We start from the raw sequence: 10,639 nt of genomic DNA on the forward strand, positions 1-10,639 counted from the left end.
TTATTGTCAATACAAAACGATACTTACAGACCTCCAAGCATTCTGCTCAAAACCAGAGCCTGCCACCTTCGGGATGAGAAGAGTAAAATTTCTCCCTAAAGACAACGAGGATCAGGCACCGCAACATCGAAGCAGATGGACCAGAGAGGACCAGAGGGGAGAGGAAGCCCCCGCACCCCCGCCGCACGCACCTGCAGGGTGGTTCTCCTTCACACTGATGTTGAATTCCTTCTCAGGGAACTGGGGTGCGTGGTCGTTCACATCGCCGATCCTAATGTTGAAAATCAAGGAATCATCCATGACCTTTCTTGTTAAGCGATCTACAACATCAAAATAAACCTAGGAAGCAGAGAACTGTGTTAATGTTGCACGTTCATTTACTTGATGTCATGTTATATGTTCATGTCATCACACGGTTTGCATCCTCTCCTGCATTAGCCAAAAAGTTTCTGAGGGCAGGGATCTCATCGCTGTCCTTCACCTCGTGACCCCAGGGACTGAGCACAGTGCTGGCACAGACGAGGCACTCAGTAAACATTCGTTATGATCAGGTTCTAATCTCAGTTTCTCTACCAGGGTAAAACATAGCCAGGTTGCTCAGGAGCCTCAGTTTCTGCTGTTGGTGCTGTCGTGAGAAATACAGGTGCTAACCAACACTCCTGAGACGCTGCAGAGGGCAGACCCTTGAACGTTTTAGGGAAAGGAAATGCTCAAAGTAACTAGCCCAGCTGTTGCCATGTCGTGGGTTCTGCAGTGGTTAGGGATGTCACTTCTGTGTTTGAAGAAGGAGGGTTCGCTCATCTCAAACATGCAGCGGGAAGTCTTTCCTCTCAAAAGGTCTCAAAGCAATACTTTAGGCTTCTTGCTTTAGTCTCTTAAGAACTTTAAACAAAGGAGCAAATCGGGGCGCCTGGGTGGCTCAGTCGGTTAGACATCGGACTCTTGATTTCAGGTTAGGACACAATCTCAGGGTCATGGGATCCAGCCCTGTGTGGGGCTCTGCTCAGCTGGGACAGAAGGAGTTCAGAGTCCCAGAAAAAGGAGTGGGAAGGGGTGACATCGCCCGGAGGAGCTCTTCGCTCTGGAAACGGTGCTTTCTCAAGGGTTGTTTGCTTGCAGGTACAGAGCCCTGCTGGGGGACACTGAGCAAGCACGGGGTTTATTCCAGGAGAAGCAGCTTCAGTGAGGCCCAGGACCGAGCTCCTACATAGATCACCTCCTTCCTGCCTCACAGAAGCCTTAGAGGGAGGCATTCTTGGTGCCCTACTGTGGACCACGGAGAGGTTCCATGGCTGTCCACTCTCAGCGCAGCCCAGATTCAAGTCCAAGTAGATGTAGACTTGACTACACCATCACTCCCCTCCACAGCTACCCAGAGCCCACAGCAGGCAGCTTCACCAGCCAGGGGTCTTAGCACCTTGCCAGTTTCAGGCAGAAATCTCTCCTTTCCCCAGAGCCCACAAGAGCTCTGCTGCACCCACCTCCCTGGGCCTCTTTCCTGCAGACTTGTTGGCACCCACTCATCAGCCTCTGCCACGGTGGTCCCGCCAGCTGTCCTCAGTGGTGGCCTGGGCCCCAGGCTCTCCGGGTTCATCTGTCTCCTCTCCCCTCAGGACCACTGCACTGGTCTGCTCCCGGGAGTCCAACATACATTTTTTTTTAAATTTCTGTTCAAGCAAATTGGCTTTCTCCCACACCATTTCCACATGCTCTTCTATAATTTATGACTATGCGGGCATCTCTACTCCCTAATCCCACGGACTTCTGGCCCCAACACAGTGCCAACTGTAATCCTTCCACTTAAAAATAAGAACCCCATGTATGTTTTATGTTTATTATGTTATATTCCATTTATTATCCTAAAAGCTACATCAGAGATCATCAGTTCTGTTAGATGCCTGAGAGGCGTAGTGCTGTTTATTCTTTGGCGAGATGCTAAGAATTTCCGGGGACTCAGAACTGCAATGGAGAAAAGAAATGTCATGGATATTTTCTGCACTTGGAAAGGATTTTCAACCTTTGTTATAGCCTTAAGATTTAGATCCTTGGGTGACACACCACAGTGTGGTGACATGATGGAGGGGCATATGACCACTGAAATGGCACGTGCAGGATATGTACTCTTAGTCACACGGGAATACTTTAAATGCCAAACACGCAAGACAAAGTCACTTGTATGCATAGGTTTCAAGTAGGCAAAGATGAGTGCATTGGCATAAAGATCCACAAATGATGATTTTGAGGAATATAAAAGAATATTAAAGAATGACTTGGGTGCCTGCGTGGCTCAGTCATTAAGCATCTGCCTTTGGCTCAGGTCATGGTCCCAGGGTCCTGGGATCGAGTCCTACATTGGGCTCCCTGCTCAGCAGGAAGCCTGCTTCTCCCTCTCCAATTCCCCTGCTATGTTCCCCGTCTCGCTGTGTCTCTCTCTGTCAAATAAATAAATAAAATCTTTTTAAAAAAAAAAAGAATGACTTTCCTGAGTGTATTTGTATCCGATGAAATTGAGCATATTTTAATATAAACAGATGAGACTCCTACACAGAAAAAGTCAGACTTTTCCCCTTTCCAGCTGTGTTTTAAATCTTCCGGCAATTCTCAGCTGGTGACACTGCATTCTTTGCAGGCTTACGGAATTAACAAGAAGTCAGCCCTCCCCACCCCACCCCCACCTCCCAAACACAAGTTTTTATATGTTTTGGCTAATTTTCGTGACTCCTTCACTATTCCCCAAGAACACAGCAGTGGTACTGGGAATGCCTTTTGGCCAGCCCTTGGGCTGACTTCATTTCTAATACATCCTGGCTTTATGCACAGCCAAAACCCGGTAGCAAACACCCTTCTGCAGAAGCAGGAGGCTGAACCAGAAGGCCCCGGCCTGTGTGGTGTTTCTGTGACTCCTTCTTAGCCCACTTTTCACAGCTGGTAATCCCTCTCATCAGCCTGTTTCTTGTCTTCCTAGCAAGTATGGTAACCCCGGCTTGCTAGTTTCCTCTATCTGCTGCAACACCTGGGTGCCTTACAACAAAATGTGTTCTCTCACGCTTTGGGAAGCTACAACAGGCTTGGTTTCCTCTGGAGACTCTGAGCCTCTCCTCCAGCTGCTGGGGGGCTGCCAGCAATCGTGGTGTCCCCCGCCTACAGATGCATCACCCCCGTCTCTGTCTCCAGCCTTCTCCCCTCTGTCCTCTGTGTCCAAATCCTCCTCCCTTTATAAGGATGCCAGTCGCCCTAATCCAGTATGACCTCACCTTAATTTGATGACATCTACAAAGACCCTATATCCCAATAAGGTCATATTCACAGGTACCAGGGGTAGGACTTGAACCCATCTTTTTGGAAGGCACAAGTCAACCCACAACACCCTGGAAGCAGAGACTACATTCTGCCATGCTCATTCATTCATGGAACATAATTGACTGAAAACCTACAATGCGCAGAGCCCTATTCCTGACTCGGGGGAAATGCGTTCCACTGGCGAGATTGACCACCCACAGAGAACCAAACACGTTTCAGGCATACAGTTCAGGTGGTGAGAAGTAATAAGGAGACAGTAAACCAGGATCATGAGACAGAGAGCCACCGGTGGGGGCACGCCTCCAAATCCCCACCCTGTGTCTTCCCTCGTGGAAGTTCCCAGTCAAATGAGGGGCCAGCTAGCGAGTGTTTTGGTGTAAAACGGCGGCTGTGATAACAGTTGTGGGGATCAGATCATGGGCTTGAGCTCACCCAGCAGGGCCAAACACAAGGTTTGGAAATCCTGACGGAGTAGGACCCATGGGGATGCCACTCATGCTCCCACAGTTTTCCCGCTTGCTCTAACTGTTCCCTGGGACCTCTGTGTGACATGCCAAGCTTTCCCACTTGGGCCTCATGTGTCAGAAAACAGTCTCATGGGTTTGGCTTAGGCATTATCAGCTTCCAGCAAAAAGTCCCATATTAAACCTCGTGAAAGCCAACCCTTGAAATGTCAGTGAAGTTGTTAAAAAGCAAACAACAGCAGGGGCGCCTGGGTGGCTCAGATGGTTAAGTGTCTGCCTTTGGCTCAGGTCATGATCTCAGGGTCCTGGGATCGAGCCCCGCATCGGGCTCCCTCCTCAGTGGGAAGCCTGTTTCTCTCTCTCTCCCTCTACTGCTCCCCGCTGCTTGTACTCTCTCACGTTCTCTGTCGAATAAATAAATAAAATCTTAAAAAAAAAAAGGCAAACAACAGCAACCAAACAACAACAACAAAACAAAGACCACAAGCACGAAATGTTTTGCTCTGTCCTTGCACAAGTCACGCCCACTACTATCTGTCCTGGACCCTCTGGACCCTCTGCACTCAGCACATGGCAGCCGAGGGCCAGCGCAGCACCCTCTCCTGGGAGCTGGCTGGAGATGCAGAGTCTCGGGCTCCACCCTGACTTACAGAAACAAATCTGCATTTTTACAAGATCCCTTGGTGATCTGTTTGCTCACTCAAGATTTAGCAGGGCTGCCCAGGGTCACCCTCAGATCACTCTATGTTCCTTCTATCTAATAGACATTGCACATTTACTAGATGAGGCAAGGGTTTATGTGAATATAGTGAAGACCTGCAGAGTCATCTCTACATGACTTCTGGAGTTTGGGGAGAATTTCTCCCTGCTTAAAAACTAGAGATTCAGAGCCTATCAATAAGTTAAGGACGGGCGCCTGGGTGGCTCAGTTGGTTAAGCGACTGCCTTCGGCTCAGGTCATGATCCTGGAGTCCCGGGATCGAGTCCCACATCGGGCTTCCTGCTCAGCAGGGAGTCTGCTTCTCCCTCTGACCCTCTTCCCTCTCATGCTTTCTCTCTCTCTCTCAAATAAATAAATAAAATATTTAAAAAAATAAGGACGTCCATTTTATTATGTATATAAGTATTTTGAGGTCATTAGAGAAAAGGTATATAAATTACTTCTTTGAGGTGTTCTTTCCCACCCTGAAGAAGTTAATGTACCACCAAGCAGGCCCGAGAACCAGCTCAGTTCCCAGCAGAAGTCAAAACAACAAAGGCTATATAGCATCCTGAGCATCCCCTATAAGGTGAGGCTGGTAGCCTAATACACCACCATGGCTTAGGCATTTTACTTTATCGCTTTCTTTCCTGGTTTTGAACCTGGATTTCAAATTCAGAGTAGACCATGGTGTTGGGGTTTAGGAGATCCTAAAGAACACAGGGAGTCACAAGAACAAACTGACACCGGGTATGTAATTGCTTGTTCATCAGGTGTTAGGCAATTGAGGGGTCTGCTTATAGCTTCTGTCCACACATTTCAACTGTGACTCAAAACCAAATTAGGCCATTTTATAAACATTCTATAGCCCTACCCCCAAATGCTTTCGGATATCCTGATGGTGCTGGGAATCCGGTCATTAGAAGGAAGATCTGTAGTGGCTCACATACCTCATCACAGTGTCCAGAACTTTAAAAGAACATTACAAAATTAGCCTCCCTGCCCATGCATGCTTTTAAAGCTTGCTACAGTGTATAATGTGCAGTCTCCCATGACATGGCATGTGGGCAGCTTAACTAATGCTTGCTGAATACAATAGTCCCGCAACAGCTTTACAATAAATCCAAGCTGAGAGTATATCAAATGTTAGGTACCATAAAAGATGGTGTTGTCTCTCGATCGACAGGGCGGTGAACATACACTCGTCCGTTCCTGTGATCTACAGAAAACAAACCAATCTCCGGATATTCATCCACACCGGGTCCACTGATTAAATATATTAATGACATGTTATGAGACATATCATTGAACAGCTGCAAGGGAAAAAACAAAGGGGGGGGAAGAATGAGAATAAACCACAAGGCACGCCAAATATCAAGGCTAGGATTCAAAGACATTTTTAAAGCACCACACCTCACAATCGCTCATCTGAGGGTTTGTCCAAAAGAAACAGAGAGACAGGCAAAGAGGTGGGAATGACGTTTGTCACAGTGAACAAGTGGGAAGAATATGCACATGTCCTTCCTAAGGGAAAGACTCCTAGCGCAGTACCCCCTTCATGGGGCAAGGGCTCCCAGTCTTTAGGACTTACACGCTCTGCGCCAGAAAGGGGGCCGAGCCTCACTGGTAAACCAGAAAGGCAACTTGCAGAACGATATGTGTAATGTGATCCCATTTTGTCAATATGGACTCACCTTGGTGAGACTATAGAGAAATACCTGGAAGAGTACATACCGATGTGTTAATAGGGATGATCCCTTCAGGGAGAGAGGAGGAACACTCGCGAGGCTGACATTTAGAAAGGGCTTAGAGTGAGCCAGCTGACTACGTGCCTGACTTGTCTTAGCCTATTTAATCTTTAAAACGACCCTATAATGTAGGTACTGTCGTTGACAGCACCGCGTGGTGGGGAAACAGCAAGGATATGGGACTCCCGCAGCAAGGGTACGTTGCGTCTGCGGTAGGAGCCCACCGTGTCCCCCAGACTCTCAGGAGTAGATCGTTTCAACCACTGAGCCTTGAAAACTTTCTGTATTTTTTTTATAGTAGGCATCTACTATTTTTATAAACACTGCAAAAATATAAATTAATTTTTTTGTCCAGAAATCGTTGGATGTCAATGCTGTAGGGATCTAGTCACTCAGCATGTAATTCACAGGTCCATTGGGTCAGGAGTGTCATGGAAAGAATGACAAGGGCCACGTGCAAAAATTCCAGCATCCCAACATGGTCACGTGATAGCTTCGACCTCAGAGGGAGGGAGACGACAAGGAGTCGGGGGACTGTGGGAAACTCAAGCCCCATCCAGTTGTTGCCATGTGGGAACATAGGCTCCCTGTGGGCAGATCTTCCAACTTTCAGAAAAGCCGCTAGAAGTACAGAATTTCTACTACAATCTTCCTGTCGTTTCCATCTCCTTACGGTAAAATACACACAATGTAAAGTTTACTACCTTCATCATTTTTAAGTGTGCGTTCAGGCGGGACTAAGCACACGCACACTGTTGTGTGGCCGCCACCACCATCCGTGACCAGAGCTCTTGTCATCTTACCAAACTGATGCTCTGTCCCCCTCACACAATAAGCCCTCATGACCTCCTCCCTGGCAGCCCTGGCAGCCCAGCTTTGCTTTCTATTTATTTATTTTTTTAATCTCCCTTTTGCCCCCACCTCCCAGTCTCTGGTAACCACCATCTCCTTATTTTTAAATAATACATTTGCATGGGCCAAATAAAGCAGGCTTTGTCCCAGGGGACTGATGTTCTCGGCACACGCTCACATGAAGTGACTTGCCCGAAGCCCCCCAGTCAGGTAGAGGTAGAGTGGGTTCTAGAACCCAGGACAGCATTCCTCTTTCCACTGCACGCCCTGGCCTCCCAAGCACGTAGCCCTTCAAGACTCGGTCCTCCTGCCATACGGGGCGTGCCTAGTCAGAGAGGGTGGCAGGGGCTTTCCTCACCTCACCAACAAGTTTGGGAAAGGGTCCTTGATCTTCCTCCTCCAGTTCCAGGGTGGTAATAACCCATCTTCTCTTGGATCGCCGTAGGGGCCGGTGGCTCTCTCCCTGAAATTATAGCGACAACCAATGAGGATAATGGTGACATCGATGTAGCAGGCACGGATGGGCACTTGATTGGCATTATATCCCCTGTCCTCATGACAGCCTCCAATGCTTAGATATTAAAAGTGCCTGTTCTCCTGACAACTGTAGAGGTGTTTCTAGACTTTGGGACATGGGCAACCTACTGATTTTACACGGATCCTGAGATCTTTAGGGGCTATGCAGACATAACATTAAAGAGGATTGCCTACTGTGTGCCAACACCTGTGCTATGGCAGACACGCACACAGTTGCTGAGTGAATGAGAAGGTTACTCCCTCCTGTTTCCCTCTGTCTTTCTAAAATAGTCAATGAGAACGTCTCCATTCAGTGCCGATAGGTCTTTAATGCCTCTTCATCTACTACTTTCACTTTTAACAGGAAGAGACTCAGACCCAGACATAGGCTCAAATATTTGTCAGGCGAGAGACCAGAGATAGACAGTTTAACCATCTATTTATTACAAGCAAAGCTGCTTTCTAGCCACGGTAATTTTTATTCACAAACATGTAAGCCTTTTCAAAAATTATAGTTGACTCTTGAACTATGCGAGGTTGGGGCACTGCCCCCTGGGGTAGCCAAAAATCCCTGTATAACCTTTGACTTCTCCAAAACTTAACTGCTAACAGCCTATTTTTCACTGGAAGCCTTAGTGATAACATGAACAGTCAGTTAACACATACTTTGTATGTTCTGTGTATTATATACCATATTCGTAGTGTAAAGTCAGCTAGAGAAAAGACAATGTCATTAAGAAAATCATAAGAGGGGGGCGGAGCAAGATGGCGGAGAAGCAGGAGACCTGGATTTCGTCTGGTCTCAGGCATTCAGCTGGATAGGGATCAAACCATTCTGAACACCTACGAACTCAACAGGAGATCAAAGAGGAGAGTAGCAACAACTCTCTGAACAGAGAAGCGACCACTTTCTGGAAGGTAGGACGTGCGGAGAAGTGAATCCGAGGCGATATTCGGGAGGATAGACGGCAGGGGAGGGGCCTCCGTCGGCCGCTTCTGGCAAGTGCTAGAGCCGCGGAGCACAAAATCGGAACATGTAGAAGTCGCCTCCGCGGAGGGACGTCGCTCCAGTGGCTAAGGGGGGGGTGGAACCCTCCCGGGACAGTGTGGTCTCAGGACCCTCGGGGTCACAGAAAGACCGGGGGTGCCCGGGTGCGGCAGAGCTCCCGGGGATCGGAGCGGGGAAGCCGGCCGCAGAGACGGAGCCGAGGCGCGGGCTCTCAGCTCGGGGTGGCCATAAACTGTGATCCGCGGCCCAGTCGGGCCACTGCTCCTCCAGCAGGGACCCAACAAGCGGCAGAGCCGGGGAGACTCCCCTTCCTCCCCCGGGAGGAGCGGCGCGGGAGCGCACCGCAGGGATCTGCTGGGTTTGGAGACTCCACACGGGGTCGGGTGCCAGAGATAGAAATGCTCGGTCACAGGCCGGGTGAGCACGGAGTGCGGCCGGAGACCGGGGACACGGGAGTGACTGCTTTTCTTCTGGGGAGCACTGAGGAGCGGGGCCCCGAGTTCTCGGCTCCTCCGGGTGGAGATTGGGAGGCCACCATTTTCACCCTGGTCCTCCAAAGCTGCACCGAGAGCATGCAGGGAACAAAAGCTCCCCAGAAGAAACCCGAGCAGCTTGCTTAGCCCGGACCGACAAGGGCGGGGCAATTCCGCCTCCGGCAAAGACATTTGGGAACCACGGCAACAGGCCCCTCCCCCGGAAGATCAGCACGAACAGCCAGCAAGCCAAGAACAAGTAGATCGATCAAGGAGAACGGGAGAACTCCAGCGCTAGGGTAATACTGCACATAGATTCATGGCTTATTTACCATGATTCATTAGTTTTTCAAAGTTAATTTTTTTAACTTTTTTTTTTATTTTTCTTTTTCCCTTTTTCAACCAACATCTTATTAATCTCTTTTTGGAAAAAATTTTTTTTTATTTTTCATTTCTAGAGTCATATTCTATCCCTTCATAGTAGATACCCTTATTTTTGGCGTATATATATATAAGTTCTCTCTTTAAAATTTTGAGATACAGTTTCTTCTAACAGATCAAAATATACCCTAAATCACTAGTGTATACTTTCTTCTAGTCTCCTGCCTGATCACTTTCTCTCCCTTTTTTTTTTTTTACTCTTCTTTCTTTTTTCAAACAACTTCTTATCTTCTCAATTCCTTTTATAAAATCTTTTATAATTTTCATCCTTAAAATCATCTTCCATCCCTTCATTGTATCAACCCTTATTTGGAACATATATGTCTTTCTTTCTGTAAAATTTTAGGAGGCACTTTCTTCTAACAGACAAAAATACACCCAAAATCTAGTGTGTGGCACTGATCTATTCATTAGCCTGATCATATTTGATCATATTCTATTTTTTTGTTTTCTTCTGTTTTTGTTTGTTTTTATCTTTTTCTTTTTTTTTCCCTTTCTTTTTTCTTTCTTTCCCTTTCTTTTTCCCTGGTTTCAGGTCTTTTCTGATTTGTTTAGGGTATATTTTCTGAGGACGTTGTTACCCTGTTAGCATTCTATTCTCTCATTCATCTATTCTCCTCTGGACAAAATGACAAGACGGAAAAAATCACCTCAGCAAAAAGAACAAGAGATAGTACCGTCTGCCAGGGACCTACTCAATACGAACATTAGTACGATGTCGGACCTAGAGTTCAGAATCATGTTATTAAAGATACTACCTGGGCTTGAAAAAAGCATGGAAGGTATTAGAGAAACCCTTTCTGGAGAAATAAAAGAACTAAAATCTAATCAAGTCAAAATCAAAAAGGCTATTGATGAGGTGCAATAAAAAATGGGGGCACTAACTGCTAGGATAAATGAGGCACAAGAGAGAATCAGCGATATAGAAGACCAAATGATGGAAAACAAAGAAGCTGAGAAAAAGATAAACAGCTACTAGATCACGAGGGCAAAATTCGAAAGATAAGCAATACGATAAGACAAAACAACATTAGAATAATTGGGATCCCAGAAGAAGAAGAAAGAGAGAGAAGGGCAGAAGGTATATTGGAGCAAATTATAGCAGAGAACTTCCCTAATGTGGGGAAGGAAACAGG

The 10,639-nt window shown here is 47.2% G+C and overlaps 1 protein-coding gene across 1 annotated transcript in view; it reads right to left on the reverse strand.

The window, feature by feature from the left end:
- Positions 1 to 10,639, reverse strand: part of CDH26 (cadherin 26) — a 53,405-nt gene that overhangs the window by 20,595 nt on the left and 22,171 nt on the right. The window contains 3 exon segments of the mRNA XM_073883934.1: positions 192 to 339; positions 5,619 to 5,777; positions 7,423 to 7,527. Coding sequence (XP_073740035.1) covers positions 192 to 339; positions 5,619 to 5,777; positions 7,423 to 7,527 — 412 coding nt within the window.

The sequence above is a fragment of the Callorhinus ursinus genome, unplaced genomic scaffold (assembly GCF_003265705.2).
Source record: "Callorhinus ursinus isolate GAN/ISIS: 27379988/994484 unplaced genomic scaffold, GSC_fseal_2.0 scaffold53, whole genome shotgun sequence".
Classification (NCBI taxonomy): Eukaryota; Metazoa; Chordata; class Mammalia; order Carnivora; family Otariidae; genus Callorhinus; species Callorhinus ursinus.